The 25,598-nt window shown below is 36.7% G+C and overlaps 1 protein-coding gene across 1 annotated transcript in view; it reads right to left on the bottom strand.

The window, feature by feature from the left end:
- The window catches only part of VWA8 (von Willebrand factor A domain containing 8), a 366,738-nt gene that overhangs the window by 125,959 nt on the left and 215,181 nt on the right, over positions 1–25,598 (bottom strand). The window contains exons 23-28 of the mRNA XM_045477746.1: positions 24,937–25,072; positions 21,612–21,731; positions 18,484–18,689; positions 17,051–17,202; positions 1,887–1,995; positions 33–171 (exon numbers count right to left, since the gene is read on the bottom strand). Of these exons, the coding sequence (XP_045333702.1) occupies positions 33–171; positions 1,887–1,995; positions 17,051–17,202; positions 18,484–18,689; positions 21,612–21,731; positions 24,937–25,072 (862 nt within the window). The remainder of the gene's footprint in view (positions 1–32; positions 172–1,886; positions 1,996–17,050; positions 17,203–18,483; positions 18,690–21,611; positions 21,732–24,936; positions 25,073–25,598) is intronic.

Here is a 25,598-nt window from a genome sequence, read left to right as displayed (position 1 = left end):
GAAGGAAAAATCAAAAGAATAAATTGACATACCACATGACGTAGCAATGTCACAGATTAAGTTAATTTCATCCAATGGTAATTTGCAGGAGGCACATTCTTCAGTAAAGGTTTGGGATCTTTCTTCATATCTTTCTATTGGATACTCCTGTATGTTTATAAGTGCTGGACCCTATAATAAAGTAGTTGTCTGAGTTAAGGAATTTGGATAGTTACTAAAATGTAGAAAAACTGAAGTTTTTCTAAAATATGAAATTTAAATTCAAATACCCAACATCTTGATATACCTCTTCTTATTTTGTTGACTATCATGGTACCTATAACAATAATAATACCATATACTTGCATTTATAAATGCTTTCAATTGTCCTATCTTAATTTCTCACTTTCTTTTCTTTTTACTCACAAGGTACACCAGATGAAAAACCCCATAGGATTTCTGACTACTTTATTCCTTCCTAAACAATGGTCAAGGTTTGAACTCCAAGTATTGGGACCCAGGGCTGTCCAAACTAGGAAAATAATCTGTAAATGCATGAATCAGGACCTTATATAGTTCCATTGTAAGGAATGATTATTATACCATTATATAGAATATAATGGCTAAACTTCAGTCTTTGAAATAAAAGCTTGCTGATAACTACTGTTGTTTACAAAAGGTAGAATATTATACACATAGTGAAAATTATTCAATATAAACATAAGCAGAGGATCTAATTTAATAATATTATTGATATTAGGGCTGGTACTTAGAGAAAACAACTATATAGAAGAATTATATAGATGTAACTACATTTTCAATATTCCCATGCCATACAGTCCTTTTTTTTAAAGTTTATTTACTTATTGAGAAAGAAAGAAAGAGAGCACGTGCACAAGTAGGGGATGGGTACAGAGAGACGGAGAGAGAAAATCCCTAGCAGGCTCCACGCTGTCAGCGCGAACTATGAGATCATGACCTCGGCTGAAATCCAGAATTGGATGCTTAACTGACTGAGCCACCCAGGTGCCCCCAGTCCTTAATTAATCAAAAATGTCTGGGTTAGATGGTGACTGTTGTGGCATCCCTGCCACCCTCCATCCTGCCCCTTTCTATCTAGTCTGCATCTCTGGAGCTGGAAATCTAAAAACAACATTCCTCAAACTCCCTTGCAGTAAGGGTTCTGGATGTGATTTCGGTTCTGCCAATTAAATGCACTTAAATGGCCCACAGGTCAAGTGTGAGCCATTGCTTGCTTTTGTAAATAAAACTTGACTACAACACAGCCCCATTCATCTGTTAGCCTATTACCTACGGTTGCTTTTGTGCTATCACAGTAAAGTCAAGTAGCTGCAACAGAATCTGTATGGCCTAAAACATTAACCATCTGGCTCTTTACAGAAAAAGTTTGCTGATCCTGCTTTGCCGTGTCGCTGCCAGCAGCAGGGATGGTAGTAGAAGCAGACACACTGAACTTGAGACTAAAAGTCCAGTGGTGGCCCCTTGACTTCTGTTTCTTCTGTCCTTTGCAATGATGTTACAAGCATCCAATTCCCCACAGTAAATCCCTTTCTGCTTGAATACCTAAAGGAGTTTCTGTTGTAACAACTGATACTCCTTTCCTTTGCCTTTTTACATGAAAACAAGGATCATGGAGTATCTCTTTTAGGAGGACACACAACATACCTGACTCTAATTCACGTTGGCTCTTAGGAATTCTACTAGTCACTGACAATGACCTACACTGAGTTCCTCAGAGGCCAGGCTGGCTTGAGAGTTGAAGTGGAAGTTAAATCTAAAATAACCTCAGAACAAGTTATTTTGGAGATTGTATGGAGTTTTCCCCAGGGAACATATAGAAAAAGTTGTAACATTCAGTATTTGAATGAAGAAATGATGGCGTCAACCTTTACGTCTATGTGATGAGTTACTGCTGGACACATCAGTTTTTGCATTCCATTTCTTGACTGACCAAACGTCCAGAAGCCCATGAACGTCTGCTCTGGCAGAGGCAACCTGTCAAGGATGATTTGAAAAGTAAACATTTCTTGTTTCCAAGTCATAGGAAAAACCCAACCCATCTATTATACAAGTAAATTTGAAGAATGTTTTACTTACAAGTGAATTATATTTTATTTTAAGACAGTCTATGATACAACACTTGGAATATACTTTAAGAGGAAGATTTCATTTTTTCCCTTTGCAATGACATGGATGGAGCTAGAGAGCATAATGCTGATCGAAATTCAGTCAGTCAGAGAAAGACACCATATGATTTCACTCATATGTGGAATTTAAGAAACAAAACAAATCAGCAAAGGGAAAAAGCAGAGAGAGGGGGAGAAATCAAGAAACAGATTCTTAATTATAGAGAACTGATGGTTACCAGAAGGGAGGTGGATGGGGGTATGGGCTAAATAGGTGATGGGGATTAAGGAGTGCACTTGTCATGATGAGCACTGAGTGATGTATGGAATTGTTGAATCACTATATTGTACACCTGAAACTAATATAACACTGTATGTTAACTAACTAGAATTAAAATAAAAAGTTAAAAAAAAGACTTCACATTTCTGAAACTCAGAAGCTAAGGTCCTATTTGGTTTTTATCTTGATGACAAACATAATTAAGGTTTACATATTTTTCCTTGAATGGGTAAAATACTTAGCAATTTAACATCTTAGTTCCTAGCAGAGTACAGGAAGGATTTAAAGAAAAAAATGAAGCAATCCAACCATATTTTTAGTCTTTTTTTTTTTTAAGTTTATTTATTTGAGAAAGAAAGATAGCGTGCAAGCAGGAGAGGGGCAGAGAGAGATGAAGAGAGAGAGAGAATCCCAAGCAGGTTCCGCACGATCAGAGTGGAGCCTGATGACGGACTCGGACTCATGAACCATGGGATCATAACCTGAGCTGAATCAAGAGTCAGACATTTAGCCAACTGAGCCACCCAGGCACTTCTAGTCTATTCTTTTAAATTTGGCATCAAATAATAAACAGTAAAGAAACTACCAATCACATATTTGTAAGTTGTACAAGGCAAGTCTCAGAGTGTACTTTAGCTCTTTAAACTTTTTTTCTACTTTGAATTGAAGTATAACATACATACAGAAATGTTCATATAAATGTGTCACTTAGCCCTGAACACACCTGTGTATCCAGGTCATTACCTCCACCAAGGGAGTTACTGTCCTGACTTTAATGGAATTATTCTGTGTTTAGATTCCTTTTTATTTAAAGTGACTTTTAAATAAAGTGATTTGTCAAAATATGGCAATGCTAAACTATAAAACCACAGACAAATTTTTGAGAAGAAAGCTTTCGCATTTTAATCATACTATATTTTCTTCAAATCTTTAAAAAAAGAACCATTAATTTGTCATTTAATTTATTATAAATTTCTTATTCTGTGATAAGGAAAAGCAAAAAATGATTCACAGTTAAGAAGTTGTTTAAAAATAATGCATGTATGGCTATAAGTTAAAATGCATGCTCAGAATGAGTTTGATAATCATTAAAAGGGTATAGATTTATATTTAGAAATTATTTTATTTTCAGTAAAATACACAATATTTCCATATGTATACTAAGACCATGTAAGGCTCAGATACTGTTTACATAAAATAACAGAACCAAACATTCGGGTGGAATATGCTTTGTCCCTTTGAAATGCTAATGTTTAACATATACACAAAATAAATTAAAAAGAAATTTACAGTGAAATTCTTCTAATTCATATGACATAAATCTCTCAAAAGGACATATGTGCTTATTTATCTATCATCTCAAATAACATTCTAAGTGTCTGGACAATTATCCTGATTGGTCACCCACTTCCCTGGAAATGAGGTGGGTGGGGCCCTGAGTTACGGGATTTACGGTTATTGTGTTCTCTATTTTATTAAAAAAAATTTTTATGTTTATTTTTTGAGAGAGAGAGAGAGAGAGAGAGAGAGAGAGAAAGCTGGGGAGGGGCAGAGGAAAAGAGAGAGAGAGAAATCCCAGGCAGGCCCCACGTGGGGCTTGAACTCACAAACCGTGAGATCATGACCTGAGCCAAAACCGAGAGTCAGATGCTTAACCGACTGATCCACCCTGTGGCTCTCGTGTTCTCTCTTTTAAATGTAAGAAAAACACATTTCTGTGTCAAAGGGGCAGATCCTGAAAACATCTTGCAGACTAGAATCTCTCTCTTCTTGTTTAGGGAACAAACAGTATTCTTCACTCGCTTTCGGCAGTTCACTAAAGGAGAGTTAGATTTTCAAATAGAGAAGGAGAAAACAGAGGAACGACACACCTAATTTCCCTCTGGCCTGGAAGACTTAGTGTAACAAAATGCAGGAGACCCGGGTTCTAGTTCTAGTTCTTTTATTAATCAGCTCTACAAACCCGGGGAGGGAACAGTCAGCTAACTGCTCTGAGTGTTAATTTCCTCCTCTGTGAAATGACGGGTGTCATCTGCAAGTTCCTCACAGCCTGAGGAATCTTGGATGATCACTGGAGTGAGTAGAGGCAAACCTCAGTGTTAGATTCAATAGTCTTGCATCACCTTGGTGCTCTGAAGTTAAAAGTAATCAAGTGAAAATACCTATACCTACAAATAGAATCAGTGCCCTCATAGACAGTATGTGCTTTATTAAAGCTTATAAAAAGAGACTCTAAATACATCCCCAAATTAGCTCTTTGAAGACAACAGAAAAAGTTACACATCTTGAAATCTAATTAGAAGTGGACAATTGCTTTACAAAATGATCCTTGGTTGACAGGTTGCTATCTACCCTAAACAATGGATCTAAAATATCCCTTAATAATCTCACAAAAAATACAGATGCTTAAAAAAACACTTCATCCCTTTGAGAAAAAGTAACTTTATTCAGCTTCCAGTTTTTATGGACAGTTTCTGGGATACTCATGAAATCTGGTTTGAACTTACAAACTCAATCTACATTAATACAGAAATTACAGGCTGCCTGCTTCCATCTAAATACAGCACTAACTGGTTGGCAGGGTATGGGAAGGACCTTCAGGTACCCCATATAGAAATGATTCTGGAACCACACAACAAAATTGCAAATGCAATAGTAGCTATAACAGAAAGACACATGTGGGGTGTTCTGGAGTTGTACAACAAACTGACTCCATCCATCCTGCTCCTTGGTAATACGAAGTGTTGTTCTAAGTCTTTTCCTGTGGTCCTCAGACTGGCCAGGTGAGGTAAACCAAAGCCCCTCATTTATTTTTCATGACTAAGTACTCTCAGTAAGCTGTGCAAAAATCTATTACTAACTCTTTCCCCTTCAATAAGTTAATAGCCAGGAGAAAGGGGAAGCATTGTATTTGGGTGAATGAGAAAGCTTTGGAGTTAGAAGCATAATCAACATTAATTTGGACCTAACTCTAAACGAAAGGCCCTATATTTCATTACTGAAATCTGTCATCTAACTCTAACCACACTGATGTGACAGAAATGACAATGATACTTTCCATGATTTTAAGATCCTGACACTTGTATTATTTAACTCCATTAAAGTCTTAGCTGGACTGATGTCTGGATTTGATTTGAAGGGGGAGGAGGATGAATTTAAGGCCTATAAATAGCATTACTTTTTATCTTCAATGTCATTTATGAATTTATGTTTTTTAAAACAATGAAGTATTTCAATTCATATGTTGTGATGTTTCTTAATCCCTTGTGGAAGTATTAATAAAGGCCTGGAAGTAAAAGTTTTAACTAAAAGAAAGGTGGACACCAAAATTATGACTCAGATCAAATTATAGCACTTGAGCAAGTTACAAAAAGAAAAAAAATTTCTTTCTAAGCATGAATACAATTCATAACATGATGCATATGGACACCAAAGCCGAGTAATACAGTTTGAATGACACGCGAGCGATTTGTCTAAGATTGTTTCCATAAAGAGGTGAGCTGGGGTTTTGAAGAGTACGTTCTGGCAAATTTCTGCCTTCTCTGAACATTTGCCAATACTATTTCTGGAGTTGGAAAGAAACACATGAAAAAGATTTGGATCTTTCTAGGGGCATTATGCAATTAAAAGTTGTTGACGTACCTATTGTCAACAATTCCTAAAATATCTCCTTACCACAACAACTACTAATTTTCACGGGAATAGTGGAACCTCTCAGGGTAGTTCCGCCAACTCCCCAAACTGCATCAATTACTACCATCTCGGAAAAGAAAAAGAACAGCTCCGATTCTAGCAGTCCTCATTCACTCCTAATGTTTTAAATCTAACCTCTGGTAAAAATTAGGTTCGACTGTCTAACTGAGTTTGCTAGAGCCTTTCACAGAAAAACCCTGACAAGTATTGCCACGTTTGGCTCCTATGCCTTCTTCTTACTCTCCAGCCAACTTAGGCCTTAGCCACCTTGAACTGCCACTTGCTCTTCTTGAACATGCTACCCATTTTCATGCTTCCATGAGGCCATTACCTCTGCCCCGAACTCCTCGCCGTTACTGCCTCTTTGATGAAATCCTTCTCATTCTTTTTTTTTTTTTTTTCAACGTTTTATTTTTATTTTTGGGACAGAGAGAGACAGAGCATGAACAGGGGAGGGGCAGAGAGAGAGGGAGACACAGAATCGGAAACAGGCTCCAGGCTCTGAGCCATCAGCCCAGAGCCCGACGCGGGGCTCGAACTCACGGACCGCGAGATCGTGACCTGGCTGAAGTCGGACGCTTAACCGACTGCGCCACCCAGGCGCCCCAATCCTTCTCATTCTTAAGGCCCAATTCAAACATTACTTCCCCTTGCATCTCTTGCCCAGATTTCTTTCTGGGCAGAACGAATCTCTTGCTCCTTCTGTGTTTCCATGGAAATTTGCACATTTGGAACTGTTAGAAACTCTTAGGGTACAGTTTTATAGAAATCTGCAATTTTCAGGTTTAAGGCCTGATAGAAAATAAAGTTTTAGGGGGCAAGGTCAGAAGTGAGTCTCTTGCAAATATTCATATTTATTAAAATAAACAGTGTCAGCATACTTAAAAAGAGAAAATAGAAAAAAAAAAACCCTCAAAACGCTTTAAATTGGTGATAATGGGTATTACTATTCCCAGTTACCCTCCCTTGTTTGCTAGAAGCTTCTGAATCTCCCTTCCCTATAATCTCACATGTTACTGGCAAATTAACTTTGTTTCATTGTAAGTGATGTGCACACAACAAATATGTGTATGCTTTTCCTTTCTTTGGGTGGCTCTGCATTAGACATGATGGTTTCCACTTTATAACTTAGACATATACGCCTCAGCCACCCAGGTCCCACTGACGCCACTGAAATGACTCATTTGGATGCATGAGATGGAAAAAGATTTGGGGAACCCTACTATTCTTGGCTGACAATTCTCAAATATGCTCCCCAAGATCCAGAATGACACTGTGCTGTCTTAGAGCTGGTGCCTAGCGTCACTCTGTGCTAAAGCAGATATTGTCAGCTTGCTCCACACATCTCTGGCTTTCCTTCTCCTCACAGAAGTTGCCTGAGTACGGTTCTGGGGCCTGGCTTTCCTTTCTCTCCTCTTTCACGAAATTTTACTGCAAAAATCTCGCTTTTTTCTGCCATCTGCTTTACCAACCACATCTGAGTATTTTCTAACCTTAAGTTCTTTCCTTTTCTAATTATCCACATCAAGAATGATGACTGGGGTTGAATCTTTCCCAGTTGGAAACTTAACCCCCTCCTACCCTCCTCCCGCACCATACACAAGAAACCTCTGTTATTTCTGACAAAAAGACTGCAAGACTGTTAATTCATTGAGGGTAAGGCTTACATCTTACTTGAATCCTTGACTCTCTGGCACTCGGAACCCATCGGTTCTGCCACTGAAATCTCTCTTGCTCGTGGGCCTCCTTTCCTTCCCACTGCCACCAGCAGGGCCTCCCTGACTGTCACTTAAGATTACTGCAGCTGCTTCCCGACAGGTCTTCCTGCTGCCAGCTTCACTGCCTTTCAAACCAAGAGACTGCCTTTCAAACCAAGAGACTATGAATTTGACCATGCTACTGTCAGGTTTAAAATTCTTCTGGGATTCCCTCTGACTCTTCTCTCCCTTTTTAGCCTCATCATGGGGCATGCCCTCACTTAACCCTTTGTTTTAGTCACCAAACTATTTGCAGTTTCCAAAATGCACTATGGCCTCTTAAAATTGTCTGTGCTTGCAATGTTTTCTTCTCCTTTAATCCCTTAAGCATTCAGCCTTGTTATCCTCCCTGACTCTCCCCCCAAGGGCAGAAGGCAGCAAACCTACCTCTCTGATTCTCTCTAGTGTGGCTCTAACACAAGTCACTCTTTACTTGGGTGCTTATCCAATTCAACTGTGACCTCCTTGAAGGTAGAGGTAAAACCTTCCTTCATTCACCTTTCTAATTCTGACTCCCTACCTAGTGTTTACCACATAAATGCTCAATAGTGTTTGCTAAGTGAATGCTTGGCTGCATTAAAACGGTCAACATCTTCACTTACCTACTTATCTCTCATCTCAATGGCAAGATGCAAACCACCATAGCATTCATTCTTCCCCCATTGCATCCTGACTACATTACCCTCAACAGATGATGCAATCTACTTTGGCAGGTGTATTGGGAAGAGTTAGTTATAGATAGGGACTGGGGATGCCTATGCAGCCAAGTGACAGATACCACTTACAGATGCTTAAGGGAATCCAAGGATAGTTCTGTGAGACTGTTTAAGATAAGTATGATAGAAGATTCATAGCTCTTGACAATTTCTATATACAGATTGGTTATATTTAAAATTTTTCGGTACCTTCATAAAGGAATTAAAAACAAATGAAATGGCTGTGAAGCTACTTTAATAATATACCAAGAGAATATAGGGCAAAGGGCTATGAAACTATAAAATCTAATACCATCTTTTGCTTATGATAGTTCTGGAATGTCATTATGTAAATCTTATTATTTTTGAAAACTAAGAGCTCTTTTATGAAATGGAAGTCCATCATCATGCAGAGTGGAATTGCACACCTTAGAACTCCATGATGAGTACTATGTACTCATTTGTAAAAACCAAGACATGAAAAGAAAATGATAGCATATTATAGTTTGGAAAATGGAACGTGAGCCACAAAACTTTAAGAGAGTCTTAATGCGATAAACAGTAAACTAATAATCATTCCTAGTTTCAAAGACAAACCTAATGAAGTTACTCCAAAGAGAGGCCCCAGCTGGAACATTCTCTTCGATGCCTCTGGTACCCCATGGTTGGTCGTGGTCAGAGCAGAAGCCACTGCTATTGATGTCCCAATTACACCGAACAAGTTTTTAAAGCAGGAAACCAATTCTAGGCAAATACTCTTTCAAAGACATTCACTATAGATGAAGCTGTTCTGTCTGCAAATGCGCACAACTGTTTTTATCTCTGCTGCTTTAAAAGTGTTTTCCTCACTTGATACGTTTATGTTGATGTCTACCAATGTATAAATTTACTTGTACTGTGTGGAAATGCAATAGAAATGCCTGGTTGGGCGCCTGGGTGGCTCAGTTGGTTAAGCGTCTGACTCTTGATTTCGACTTAGGTCATGATCTCACAGTTTGTGAGTCTGAGCCCCATGTCGGGCTCTGCGCTGGGTGTGGAGCCTTCTTGGGATTCTCTCTCTCACTTCCCTTTCCCTGCTCGTGCGCTTGCTCTCTCTCTCTCCCTCTCAAAATAAATAAAATGAAAAAAAAAAAAAGCCTAGTTAACTGGATTTCTCCTTTGCCATTGGTAAGGGAGCCAATGTTCTGCCCTTAGAGTAGGCATTGCAGTGTGGTGTAAGCTTTGCTGTACCAGAGGCGAAGGTCCCCAAATATAGCAAATTCAGAAAAGACCTTTACTTTATCGTTCTTATTTTATTTAAATAAGAAAACAAAATGCAAAATTCCAGTGCTCAGATAGTGGGTGGACATTTAAAAAATAAAGTATAGAAAATAAAAACATGTTAGAATATTAAAAGGGTAGAGAAAGTAGAGCTTCTTTTCTCTACTCCAGGGCCTCTCTCAAAGGCAACTACTATCAATAGCTACAATGGTATCTTTAAATTGTTTAAACTGGGAACCTATTTAGGAAGTTTAATAAAAATATTGGCTAATATGGAACTAAACTTTATTAATTCAAAGTTACTTTATTTTGCCTGAAAAATAAAATTAAAAAAATTTAAGCATTTGAAAGCAGAGAGAGAATACAGATGTCAATAGGACATCAGAAGAGTCATTCAAGACTCCAATAGGGTTTCTTCATCAGCTCTGAGACAGTTTTTTTTTTTTAAAGTAATTTTTTAAAGTTTATTTATTTATTCTGAGACAGACAGGGAGAACATGAGCAGGGGAGGAGCAGAGTGACACACACAGAGAGAGAGAGAGAGAGAGAGAGAGAGAGAGAGAGAGACAGGGAGAGAGAGAGAGAGAGAGAATCCCAAGCAGGCTCTGCAGGGTCAGCATAGAGCCCGACGTGGGGCTCAAACTCACAAAACTGTGCAATGGTGACCTGAGACTAAGCCCAAATCAAGAGTGGGATGCTTAACCGACTGAGCCACCCAGGTGCCCCAGCTATGGGACAATTTTTGCGTGTAGTCACACATAACACTTTTAGAGGGGCAGTCTGTCTGGCAACAGCATTTTTATATATCTGAACAGGATAATGATGTTTAAACACATATATAAAGAGAGTTGTTGATATCAATTCTCTATGAGAATATCTTACATGCTTTATGAATTTGTTCATTAAGCTTAGAATAAATGAATAAGTAGGCCTAAAATCTCAAGAAACAATAAGAATGGAGAAAGAGTGGGATTGGGGGAGGAGTGTCATACATTCTCAATCTAATTTATTATAGATATACAGTTGACCCTTGAACAATATGGGTTTGAAATGTATGGGTCCAACTTACATGCAGATTTTTTTCAAAGAATACTGTAAGTACAGTGCTATAAATGTATTTTTTCTTCCTTATGATTTTAAGAACATTTTCTTTTCTCTAGCTTACTTTATTTTAAGAATACAGTAATAATACATATAGCATACAAAATATGTGTTAATCAACTGTTTATGTTACTGATAAGTCTTCTGGTCAACAGTAGGCTGTTAATAGTCAAGTTTTAGAGGGAGCAAAAGTTATATGTGGATTTTTGACTGCATGCTTGGTGTTGGTGCCACGAATCCCCATATTGTTCAATGTCTCTTTTATTAAGGAAAAACAAACAAACAGACAAACAACTCAGGGGCTTCTAGGTGGCTCAGTCGGTTGAGTGTCTGACTTGGGCTCATGATCTCATTCATGGTTTATGAGTTTGAGCTCTGCATCAGGCTCTCGGCTGTCAGCACAGAGCCTACTTCAGATCCTCTGGCCCTCTCTGCACCTCCCCACTCATGCTCTCTCTCTCTCAAAAATAAATAAACATTTAAAAAAAAGAAAAAAACTGAAAAGAATATTTTCTCAGTGTGTGCAATAACACATAGAATCACAGGAAAAGATCTAGAAGGATTTAACAATGGTTATTTCTGGATGGTGAAATTATAAGTGTTTTGCCTTTTTGCTAATTTACTTTAAAAATGAATGGGACATTATTTTTCATTTTGTAAATGCATCATAAAGAAATCCTACATATAAAACCTTTTTAATCTCCTCAAGTTTTTTATTCCACTTGGCTAATACAAATAAATGATTGGTAGATTATAATTTGCCGGTGACAAATAGGCAATAAATGCTTTGGAAAAAAAGAAGCTAGCTTAAGAACAAATTAAGCAGCATTAAAAAAAAAATGAACAGGGCGCTTGGGTGGCTCAGTCAGTTGAGCGTCCAACTTCAGCTCATGTCATGATCTCATGGTTTGTGGGTTCGAGCCCCATGTCGGGCTCTGTGCTGACAGCTCAGAGCCTGGAGCCTGCTTCGGATTCTGTGTCTCCCTCTCTCTCTGACCCTTCCCAACTCACGTTCTATTTCTCTCTCAAAAATAAATAAACATTAAAAAAATTTTTTTAAAGGAAATCAACAGAGTTGAGGACAAAGAATTTAGAGTAAGGAGGATGATCATTTCAATATTTTATAGATGTGTGTCTCCTAGGGAAGACAGGGAGAGAAAAACACATAACAATAACTTCAGAGGGTAGAGATAATTTCTCTAATGTTTTATTTATTTAAAAATGACCACAACCTTTGAGAAGATTTCATAAATTAGTTTTGTGTTCCGAATCAGGAAAGGATAATGGCTAGTATGTTTTTTATATATGGCAGCCAAATAAAGTTTTCAAATTTATTTTTATTTTTCTAAATGAATTACCTAGTGTTTTATTTCATGATCCTTCACTATGTCAAAAAACAAAACAAAACAACAAAGAACCAAGAGAAAACTTAACTGGGAAATGAAGAGGTCTCTAAAATGATCTCTGTATGCCAAAAGTCTATGTTAATCCACTTTTTGACTCATTTTTCTTTGTGAAATATCATTGGGGGCCAGCCCCCTCCTCCCTACCTGAATCTTTCATAACTCTGTGAAGAATTTGTGCATTATACATGTAGGACATCATAGTCAATAATGATTCCAAGGTGTTTACCTCAAATCTTAAGGCCCTTTTAAACCAATTTCAGTAATTTTCAGTATCCAAAGAGTAACTGATTTAAAATTACCTATAATTTGCATATCAATGTGCTTATTTTAGTCTTTATATTACAGCTCTAATCCTGATTAGCTTTTTTTTTTTTAATGTTATTTATCTTTGAGAGAGAGAGAGAGAGAGAGAGAGAGAGAGACAGAGACACAGAGACAGAGCACGAGCACAGGAGGGGCAGAGAGAGAGGGAGACAGAATCCGAAGCAGGCTCCAGACTCTAAGCTGTCAGCACAGAGCCCGACGTGGGGCTCGAACACACAAACTGTGAGATAATGACCTGAGCTGATGTCAGACACTTAACCCACTGAGCCACCCACGTGCCCCAACCCCAACCCCACTGCCAATTAGCTTTCTAACCTTAGGCAAGTGACATAACCTTTCTGTGTCTTAAATTCCTCATCTACAAAATGTAATACTAACATTATATGTATACATAAAACATTACCTATTATGGGTTTGTTATGAAGATTATCTAAATTCATGTAAAAAGAGTGTTTGGGAATGTGCTGGGCATGTAGTTATCTATAAGTTGCTTGTATTACCATCATCATTATTGTTATTAATTAAGATGTTCACAGGTAGAGTATACTCTCCTGTGAATTTATGAAATGACAATTCTCTCATCTTAAGAAATGTCAAATTGAAAGTGGCATATATATTTAAGATAAAATATTATACAAGTCACTTAAAATTATGTTACCAAAAATAAGATGTTTTTTCTTCCTTTAAAACAAATGTTTCCCTGCATGTTAGAGTTCATAAATTGCTCTGAAACACACTTTTAAATTAAGAAGAACTAATGCACTAGCTGCATGTTTACTCTCAGATAAAAGAAACTTCAGAAATAAAAGCTCATTTTAGGGAAAAACAAGAAAACTTTACTTTGAAATGTATTACCTATCTCTACTACAGTAGATAATCGATACGCCTTTGGTTGGATGTTCGGACCTAATTATGTGTGTTTGCACTCATTTCCGCCCGCCCCCCCCCCATGACCTTTGAAACTCAATAGCTCAGATTATTTTTAAAGAGCTCAGATTTTAACCCAAATCTTCCTATCTCTGCCTAAATTTCTCCCAGTGTGCCTCCTTATTCGGCTGTGTTTGCCATCTCTTTGGCCTATCCTATCTCGTATATTAGAAACTGAAAAGGGAACAGTAAAAAAGAATCTCAGGAAGTACCAGTGGGAAGAGGCCAATGTAGTGTGGGAGTCTAGGTGGCCAATTCTGATCTCAGCACTAAGAATTGGGAGTGTGTTGTAGATCAGGAAGAAGAGCTGCATTGTGGCACGCCCGAGGTAGGTAAAATAACCACCTGGTAAGACTCAGCCTAAAAGTAGTGGGTTTAGCAAAGCTTTAGTAAAGAAGGTAAGTCATATTCACCTCATAATATGACACTGGGCCTTTTAAGAATGCCCAGAGACCTATGAGATAGGTACTATCACTGCACTCTTTAGGAGAACAAAAGGGGAAGTGACAGCATCTCTTCTGGGAACTCACTAAAGATCACTAACTGGACACCACCAAACAGCCAAAGTATATCCTGATTTCAGCTGAGGAAGAAGGTGCTGTAGAAGACTGTAACAACAGTGGTCTGGTGTCATCTCTGCCCATGTGAAAACTTCCTTCTTCTACAATGTCTGCCATACCTCTCTTTTTAGTTATATACGGTGGGTGGCCAGTTATTCTTCCATCCCCAACTTGAATGTGAATGTGAACACCCTATTCGGACTCAGTGGAATTTTGGTCCTAACCAATAAACACTATGATTGGATTACAGAACAAGAAAATTAAGAGGCTGTAGTAAGAATTTTTCATTTGGGGCAAAAGGATATTAACAGTAAATAAAACATTTTGTCTTTCTTTCTTCAGAACAGAAACCCATTGTGGAGCCTCTTCACTGACATAGTATATATGCAGAGGTGGGCAGGAGCTGGTTTAGCAAAAAGTCTAGTGAAGTATGAGCTTTAGCAAAAGGTCTAGGGAATTAGTATGAGGTTTAGCAAAAGGTCTAGAAAAGTCAAAGCAAATCATAAGACTGCATGGGGACAACTTTAAATCTTCAGAGGGCTATGTGATTACTATTAACAGTGTGTTACTCTAGAGAGAAAAAGAAAACATTAGCGTCACTCCTTTCTTATTCGTTTTTGTTTTTCCAACGAGAGAAAAATAAGATTACGTTAAAATGCAAAGGATGTTAGAATAGGAAGGAATCTTATTAATAAAGTTAACCTTATTAACTTTATGAAAAGGACCTTATATTCTGGCCTCACTAGGACAGTCTTATTTTATACCTCTTTTTACAGAGCTATTATTAACAGCACCCCCTTCCATTGTTAAACATGTACTCATTAGATAAGTTATATGGTTATGCTGTCTATAATAAAATGCCCTCATTTTACCAACAGGCCAAAAATCTGTTTCTCCATCACTGACCAACCACACAGGTTGAATATGTAACTGCTGAGCTCCCAGGCCATTGCTTCGTCACTTTACCATTCTCCTCTATCAACGTACAGGACTGACTGTTCAGTAGAAACAGACATATGGAAGCTGTGGATTTCAGTGAGAGGGCAACAAAATGACATAGCTACTTTAGAGCTGCCTGAGTCACTGCAATTTACCAACGTGGAAACAATGCCTTGAATGTCAAACTGTGGTCTACTGCTAACTCCACCACAAGGGAAAATCCACTCATCCTCCACATATCTGAGTCTACTGTTAGCTACATGCAGTGGGTGGACAGCTAGATGTTTCCATCCCCATGTCAGGCATGAGCATGACCATCTCGTTTCTAGGCTCAATATACTGTTTCCACTCACAAGTACTAGAGTTGGAATTAACTTGCCATGAAGAATTTTTTCACTTTAGAAGTGAGAACTGTAATGCATAAGTTAAATCATTTTATCTGTCTTCCTTAGAAACTTAAAATGCTCTCTATTTCCTTTTGATTGATCTTACCAACTGATGTCTATTTTAATTTTTATTTCAAGTTGTACAAGTGTACAAAAGATGTTATTTTAAAATCATAAGCCTCGTTTCCATGAAGCCAGAACTCTATAGAAATTTGTTAGTGGTAAAAAAACAACAACAAACCCATCTTATTTCCAATTGAAAAAAAAAGATCCAGTTTATAAAAAGGGAAGTAAAAAACATGAGTGCTTACAGAGGTTTCCATATTAAAGATAATTTCCTGAACTCTAACATAGAAGGTATGCTTTTAAATTAGCAAACGAGCTTCAAAATGCCTACAAACACTGCTAATCAATCAGTAAAACAATAGTTTAGAGAAAATTGTTTGTATTAGCAACTTAGTGATTAGTGACACCAAATCACTCTTTTCAAAAAGAAAAATTTACTCACTCATTAATAATATAAACCAATTCACTGATAATTTCAAACATAACTGCATCTTGTGCTTTTACCACAAAAGGGAAATATTTGTTTCTCTGTAAGAATCCTTGAAGAAACTGTTAAGGCTTTAACCACTTATTTTTATTGGTACTTATTTTGACAAGTTTTTATAATAACTTCAAAGAAGAAATAAATAAGGATGATATTTAAACTTAGGATGTAAATGTATATATGTGTGTGTGTATAGATGGACTAATCATCAATTTATATTTAACAATTTTTTCTAAGGAGGGTAGAGAGTACCTCCTGTATGAGACTAAATTTAAATAATAATTTAAAAGTAATTATTGTCCCTTAAGAATTATGGTAATTGACTATTTTTTACAGACAAAGGTGGCATTAAATGCATTATCAATTAAGTGATACGTATCTAAAACTGTTGAATTTTCACTGACTTAATTACTAGTAAACTACATCAACAATCATTCTGGTAAACAACATATTTGCAAGAATTCTCTACTAAGGTTAAGTATGTAGTCTACAATTACAAAATAAAAGGCAACTGGCCTACATGAAACAAACCCACTTGTTTTCACTACCTCTTTCATCCATTGAGCTGAAATAAGTAACCAACATTCTCTTCAGTTAATATGATTGTAAATTTAGAAAACTATCATAACAGAAAAATATATGGTGACACAAATAAGAACATCTTAACTAAATACATATCAGCCCTTTAAGTAGTTTCCATGTTTGTGCAATGATTTTGCACTAGACTAGGAAATAATGAGAGTCATAGTAATTCAACAAAAGGACAGAGACTGTTAAAGAAACAAATATTTCCCTTTATTTGATTACATTACATCTACTCATGGGATATTCAAAGTAATTGAAATTCTCAATTTACAGGCCTATAAATAATGCTATTTAACTGAAATCCAGTCAGCAAATAGCAACACGCGTTTGAAAAGCTTACTCATGGAATTTCCACACCAGGTCAGTTTAGCAGCATGTAACAGTAGATTCAGAATTGTCACCATTTAAGAATCAGAACAGTAACCCTCAAGAGTATTTTATCAATAATTAGTTTGCCTTACTCCTTTGCCAGATGCACATTGGTCGGTTTTGTTCCAATAGGTATCCCATGTTTGTGCAAAGTGTTAATCAAAATCTCCCTCATTTCGTTGTTGTAGGAATCAAAGTCAAACACATTCCGAACCACACTGGAGAGACCTTCCGTGGGAAATTTCTGTATTAAAAAAAAAATTTCCTTATTACACATGTGATAAAATATAGAGTATTATAAAAATTTATAAAACTGATAGAACAATAATGATCAAATAAACTTTAGCAGATGTTTACTAGTCTGGTCAGATAATTAGATAGGAGGTAATATATACATTTTCTTTTTAATGTTTGCTGTGATCTTGGTATTTTCCTTTTCAGATAAATATTAGAATTTGAAGGGCAACAGTTCCTTCTCTCAAATGTTAAATCAGTGCTCAGATCCTGTTTGGTGACTTCCATTGCTTTCTGAAACCTCCGGTCTTTAAAATGAGTAGGAGATTGACCAAATTAAAAAAAAAAAATGCTATTTACATAGATAGAACAAAGTGTTGAGTATCTGTACAGAAGTATTTAGAGAAGTCACAGGTCTATGAATAAATGAAAGAATAGATAAAGGAGCAAGAAAAGAAGGGAAGAAGAATATAAAAAGTACAGTGAATAAAGAAACCAAATGGCAGAGGGAAAGAAAAATATTACTAACAGCTACATTTACACTGGTTGTGCACTCTGGGTCCCTTGTTGGCTGTGTCTTGATTTTCTTTAGGCACTGGGTCTGAGCTGGACTTTTCATGGTTTCAATATGCAGAATAAAGCTTTTTATTTCCCTTTCTAGATTTTCCTTAGAGAATTGGGGATGGGTCAGAGGTCAAGAGTCATTAGGTTGTGACTTCTAGCTTAGAGACCATTATTTGTTATAAAAGTAGACCTGACCTGGGTTTTTTGTTTTCTTTACGAAGGTGGACCATATATTGTACACAGCTACAAAGAATTACATTCTCCTGCCCATTTATTCTATCTTATAAAACTTTCTTACAGTATTTACAGGCATATAATAAATACTGTTCTTACTGTGTTTTCTATATTCACATCTTTTGTTTTCAAAATGAAAATATTTTTCACTCAGATACCTCATGCTTGTTGTATAAAGTCAAATAGTGGTAAAGTTTCCCTGCTTGTCTCATTCTGTCTTCCCTCACCCCCCAAAAAACCTCCACCAAATTTCCTAGCTCCTTGGTAATGGTCATGGCACAGACCTTCACTTACATCAATTCAAAGGCTTAAACATAAAATGTTCATCAGTCTTCCAGATTTAAAATTTAGATTACAAACACTTCTTATTATATCACCTAAATTGGTATTATATTTTAGAAATTAAAAGACTTGGTATAAATTAAGCAGTCTAAAAAAAAAAAAGAAGACTGATGGTTTCTTTTAAATCTTTATGCACAGGCACGTGCCATACCTGTAAATGCTTCACTATGTTGACGACTTCTCTGGTAGAATAAGGATAATTAATAGTCCCCTGGTCAGCTAAACTCCTCAGTTCTCCAAAGGCAGCCACGAGCTTCTGAAGGATGGGCTCAGGCACATCTGGTCCATATTGCCTGAGCATTTCAAGCTCTGAATGGGGTTTGGGATTATCAACTGCATGGCAGCTAAAGATATCACCTGTAAGAAAAAAAAAGATTCACATTCAGTATGCAAGTAATCCATTATAATGCCATAGGAGATACAGAATGGTCGTTTAAAGAGACCTTGGTTGTTCATCAAAGCACTTCTATTTTTAAATATATAAAACTGCACAGAAAGCCCATCCAATGATAGAACGGTACAGAGAAGAAATGACTAGAACAAAAGAAAAGGAAACTGACAGATGTGTGATTTATTCTTCATAGATTTCTGTTAAAAATTATATAATATTTAAATACAATTTCACTGGGAGATGCTCAAATATAAAAGCCAAAAATAGAGAGGCCTGTGTCTCTGCCAATCCCACTCCTTTCCCCCACAGGCACCCAATATTAACAGTTCAGTATTTGTTCTTCCATAACTGCATTAGTCTTTTTAAAAATACATGGGATGCCTGGGTGGCACAGTCGGTTAAGCGTCAGACTCTTGATCTCACCTCAGGTCATGACCTCACAGTTCATGAGTTCCAGTCCCACATCCTGCTCTGCACTAATGGCGTGAAGACTGCTTGGGATTCTGTCTCCCATTCTCTCTGCCCCTCCCCCTCTTGTGCGCACGCATGTGTGCATGTCTTCTCCTTCTCTCTCTCTCTCAAAATAAATTAATTAAAAAATACATACATACAAACACAATTTTGGTGATTTATTCATTTTCTATTAATTGGAAAATACTCTTCATACAGTTCTGGAACTGTATGAAAATACTCTTCATACAGTTCTGGAATTTTTAATTTTAACACATGTTGAACATTTTCAGAAATGACATACATCTGTCTCATATGCATGTTTCTTTATGTATACCAAGATAGGGGAATTAGTATCACTGCTCTATACACAATTTATATCTTGAGCAGATTGCTAGAACTTACACAAAATATTTCAACCATAATTTAGGCAACTGAAATTATACTAGTACCATATAATCTATGCTCAAGAGAGATGGGTTTCTCATATTAAAAGTTCATGTAATTCTACTGATGCACAAACCAAGAGATTGGGGGCCGAAGGAAGTTAAAGTAAATAGCTTTGCATTATTTAATATGATCATTTTATGTTTTTTTAAGTTTATTTATTTATTTATTTTGAGAGAGAGAGAAAGCGTGTACACACATACATGTAAGTCAGGGAGGTGCAGAGAGAGAGGGAGAGGGAGAATTCCAAGCAGGTTCCATACTGTCAGTGCAGAACTGACACAGGGCTTGATCCCATGAATCATGACATCATGACTGAGGCTGAAATTAAGCCACCCAGGTTCCCCACCCAGGTGCTTAACTGATTAAGCCACCCAGGTTCCCCAATATGTTCATTTTAGAAAGAACTTTCTAGTTCTCAAAAGTCATTGAAATCATAATTCATCATTATTACATATTTATAAAAGTAACTGAATAAAACACAAGCCATGATAACTTCAAGCTTGTAGCTCATAGACTAAACCTGTTCAAACACAAACACAAAGTATATTTTTTTGCTGAAGATCAAATGTAACATGAATGTAAAATGATAATTAACCACTCATTCATTCATTCATTCATCAAGTAATTATTATTATTTTTTCATCAAGTAATTATTAAGTATTTTCCATGAGCCAAGTACTACTCTAGGTATTTTATATACATCAGTGATCAAAAACACAAAAGTTCCTGTCCTCATGAAGTTTATGTTCTGGCAATGAACAGGAAGTATAAATATTAGAAACCATTTGTTTCAGAGAAGAAAAAAGTCATACTATAGGATATCAGAAATGGTAATGATGGTGGAAGTGAGTCAGGTAGTCCTTGTGGAGAAGGTAACATATGAGCAAATGCAGCTATTGGTGGGGAAAGAGCACTTTCAGGCAGAGGGTACAGCTAAAGTGAAGACCCTAAGGCAAGCATACTTCATATGTTCAAGGAAGACACAGGAGAACAGAATGGCTGAAAAAGAATGAGTGATGGGAAGAGCATCATAGAATAGAACCGACATGAAGTCATGGAGATAAGAGGATGTGGGAGACATATTGAATGCTCTTCTGTATAAATTCTACACAGGTACAAGCATATTCATATATACATATCCCTCTTGCCTTTTGGTTTTTTAACTAATTCAAATGGTAGATATATCAAATCTTTAATATATTTTAAAGATTTTTTTTTTTGATCAGCATAGGTAAACTTACCCCATTCTTTTTTTAACTGCTGCATAGCACCCTAGTGTGTGGACAGCACAGAGTTTCTTTATCCAGTCCCATTTGGATGGACATTTGGGTTGTTTCCATTGTTTTGCTACCATAAACAATGCTATATTGCTTATCTTTGTATTTCAATCATTGCATGGGTGAATTCTCTTGAAAAAATTCACTGATACAGAATTGCTAGATCAAAAATCCTACTAAGCCTGCTTCATGTTGAGTATGAAAATTACTGGTATCTAGAATCACCTACTTGCCATAGAGAAGTGAATTCCTTCTTAAAGGCTCTTGTTGATGAAGTCTGTCTCAGGGCCTCTCTGATCCGTGTTAATCTGTCTCCTCAGAGCTGGTCTCAAACTCTTTCATACTTACGGGGATGTGACAAAAACCAAACACTGAAAATCATTTCTGATTTTGTGTTTTATTCTAAGAGACCCCCAAGCAAAAAACATAGTATAACTGTTTGAGCAGTTACAGGCTCTGGAATCAGACAGACTTAGATATGAAGCCCAATTCTCATATTCATTGTGTAAGTGACTCCAGAAAAGGTGACTCTCTCTGAATATCTGATATTCTCCTTCTCTCAAAAGGAGATAACACATACTCTCACAAGGTGTTTGCGATGATGACACAGCACATGGTTGCATTCAGTGACAGCCACCTCATACTGTTACTAAGACAATAGTATTATTGTTATTGCTATTGTTTTTGTTATTGTTATCATTATTATTTTACCTAAAGTGCCGAAGAAATCATTGCCTAAGAAAGGAAATCCAGGTCTGTTGGCCAGAACAATCATTCTAAAATCAGGATGGATCACAATAACGTTTTCTCTTCCATTGACATTAGCAGAATCTGAAAAACATAATTTCTCCTTAGTAATTCTTAAGAATTTCAAGTTACAGCCTTTAAAATAATATAAGTAGTCAATTAAAAAAAACCCTAAAAATCTGGTTGTGTCAACTTGGTTATGGGGAAAAAAAAAACTTCCTTGAGAAAGTTTGCTTAAGAACAGAACACTGATTACGCATATACTGAATTTTACAGGAACTTATATTTTTATGTAAATTCAATGTAAATCTAAAAAGCAAACTTGCCCAAATATTATCTTACAGTATTTAAACTTGGCTTGAGATACATTCCTTAAAAAAAAAAAGAGGTAAGAATCTATAACGAAGGATAATCCAAAGGATACCCAAAAGATAATCCAAACATCCTTCTATTTTCATCAAATCAGTAGCTGCATCACTTTGCTAACAGCCTGCCATCATGCAGCTAGGAAGTGATTTCTGGTTTAGACTATGTGCCCTGAAACTTAACACAGAATAAAAGTCTTGAACACCTAGTCAGCTCATTCGTGCAACGTTGATTTATTTCCAATTAAAGGATTCTACCTTAGTTCTTAAAATACATAGTTTCTTTTTAAAAAAAAAATTTTTTTAACGTTTATTTATTTTTGAGACAGAGAGAGACAGAGCATGAACGGGGGAGGGTCAGAGAGAGGGAGACACAGAATCTGAAACAGGCTCCAGGCTCTCAGCAGTCAGCACAGAGCTTGACGCGGGGCTTGAACTCACAGACCGCGAGATCATGACCTGAGCGGAAGTCGGACGCTTAACCGACTGAGCCACCCAGGCGCCCCTAAAATACATAGTTTCAGGTTGACTGAAGCTTTCTTTGTCTTAAGGAAACTGAATATGATATTCTACTGGCTGATGTACATTTCAGATAGAACTGCTAGTCTGGACAATAATTTCAGATGGTAAAAACTTTATTGTGGTTATTTTAAGAAGAAACACTTGTCATCTGGGTTTATTTAAATTCCAGCTTTTAAAATGAATAGTTATGTAGCACCTGCAGTTTTATTTATTTGAGATGAGCCTGTACGAACCTACACTTCTACTTTTTAATATAATCTTTCAAATATGCCATATATTCGTGTACTAAATACAATCAACAATCTTCATGTTTGATCTCCATTCATTTAGCAGTGGTAAATAAAACAGTATGTGTCACAGGCAAAATTTAATTAGTTAGTTAATTAAAATGAAAATGACAATAAAAAAATAAAAACTTAAAAAGGAAAGAAAATGGAAAACATAGCCTGAGAAGTGATGCTTTATGAAACCATGTTCAGAAGAGCTTCAGGGGCTCTTGTGTTTAAAATGTTGCCTACAATTAAATTTGAGTTTAAAAATTAGGACGACTCTTTTTCTTCTAGACTATTCTCCAAAAATGTATTGGATAATGTAAACGGTTACCAAGAGATAATCACTCTTTAACTACAATTTTGTTTCAGCAATTCTTTCTTGTTATCCATTTACTGTTTTCAAAATGCATCTATGAAAGTCAGGCAGAATTTTTTTTTTTAATGTTTGTTTATTTCTGACACCGAGAGAGACAGAGCATGAGTGGGGGAGGGGCAGAGAGAGAGGGAGACACAGAATCTGAAACAGGCTCCAGGCTCCCAGCTCTCAGCACAGACCACGACGCGGGGCTCGATCTCACAAACCGTGAGATCATGACCTGAGCTGAAGTCGGTTGCTCAACAGACTGAACCACCCAGGCACCCCAAAAGTCAGGCAGAATTCTAATCCTGAAAGTCTGAATGATCTAGGAGATAGTATTCAGGCTGTCTAACTCAAATGCTCATTTCTCCCACAAATTCACTGTGAAGTTGAAATATTAGAATATCTTTATTAGTGCTGAGTTTCCTAGGCTCAGAAATAGCCATCTTGAAATACTAATATCTAAGAAAAACCCCTCTGGTGATGCACCTGCACATTTTTAATGGGGTTTTCTTTACATCCTCACTTTGCATACTGAAGGTTTTAGTTATTAGTCTCAATTTGTTTGATTACCCTGCTATCGGCTATATATATTTTCAGTGATTAGTTATAGATGTTCAAGTCTTCTCATCACACAAAAAAATTAAATTAGAAACTAGAAAAGGGGCACCTGGGTGGCTCAGTCGGTTAAGCGTCCGACTCTGGCTTAGGTCATGATCTCACAGTGTGAGTTCAAGCCCTGCATCGGGCTCTGTGCTGACAGCTCAGAGTCTGGAGCCTGCTTCAGATTCTGTGTCTCCCTCTCTCTCTCTGCCCCTCCCCCACTTGTGCTCGGTCTCTCTCTCTCTCTAAAGTAAATAAGATGTAAAAAAAAATTAAAAAATTTAGAAACTAGAAAATATTCTGACATTACATTAGACAGTTTTTCTTTGTAGGTTAAACAGACTGATGAGATTCATTGATCTACATTTTTGCTAACAAGAAAAAATTCAATCAATCAATCAATCAATAAATAAAAGGAAGAAGGTAGTCCAAAACAGAGGATAACTTCTTTCCGAGGTAGGAGTGTGTGTGTGTGTGTGTGTGTACACATATTCACACGTATGTATGACAAATATATCTATATAATAAAATGCCTGGCAATTTTTCTAATTATAATGAGTAATAATAACATTAATTTTAACATTATAAGCAATAGAACATGCTAGAGCTTTTTAAAAAATTCAGATAATGATGAAGGAAATTAAATTACACACAAATCATGGACAAATGAGTATAATAAAGATGATATGTTAGGGGTGGCTGGGTGGCTCAGTCACGTAAGTGCCCGACTTCAGCTCAGGTCATGATCTCATGGTTCGTGGATTTGAGCCCCATGTCAGGCTCTGTGCTGAAAGCTCAGAGCCTGGATCCTGCTTCAGATTGTGTCTCCCTCTCTCTCTGCCCCTCCCCTGCTCATGCTGTATCTCTCAAAAATGAACAAACATTAAAAAACATTAAAAAAATTATATCTTAGTATTCTCAGAGTAGAAAAATATAAAGCTGATTTGACCTAAAACTACTATGAAAATTTTCACAGATGCTCTCTGACTATAAAAATGTGAGACAAAGATTGATTCAGATGTATTGATTTTTATAAATGACTGTCAATGCAGACAACTTTAGTTATATGGAACTTATGTTTGTTACTTGTAGAAAAATGGCCAGCTAAGTGTGTGATTTGATACCAAAGATGTGAAATTTGCATATATTGAAAGCTTTTTTATACTCACTTGCAACAATGCGTCTTCCATCTGCTAGAATCATTTCTCCATTTTCTACTAGAGTTTTTAAAATACAGGTGACATTTGTTGGGGCTTTGTCTGCCTCATCTACCACCAGAACATGACCCAACTTTACTGCTTTAACCTTTGAAGACAGAACATTTATCATAAATAAAAAAATAAAAGCAAATGTCTTTAAAATTTTTTCACTCATTGCTTTGGATTTATACTAGTAGCTAGTTTTACTTAAGTTATGGATACACTATCACAAAAAAAAAATGTGTAGCAGAGCTGGAAACAAAATTTATAGATCACCTCTAAAAGCTTCACATAGTTACTAAATTGTTAACTCTGCAGTAATCAATTTATTCCCCTTTGGCAACATAATTATTCCTATGTTGGTGATGTCCACATTTCACACCCCAGAGTAGGGGAGATTTAAAACAAGTGAAACAAATACAGAAACTAGAGTTCCATGGAGGTTAAGAAGACTGAGACATCACAATCAAGAGTGGATATCAGAACACTGCATTTGTTATGGCTCTAAAGGAGTGGGGGATTTCAATAGATCAGAATGGATGGTCAAGAGGTGGGTATTCAATATAAAGGGAATCACTGGTCAAACTCAAGAAATCCTGAGGCACAATGAGGGAAGAGGGAATATGAGTAGT

Source organism: Leopardus geoffroyi, chromosome A1, assembly GCF_018350155.1.
Source record: "Leopardus geoffroyi isolate Oge1 chromosome A1, O.geoffroyi_Oge1_pat1.0, whole genome shotgun sequence".
NCBI lineage: Eukaryota > Metazoa > Chordata > Mammalia > Carnivora > Felidae > Leopardus > Leopardus geoffroyi.
The sequence above is the reverse complement of the archived record's forward strand: the minus strand, read 5'-3'. Positions and strand labels throughout refer to the sequence as shown.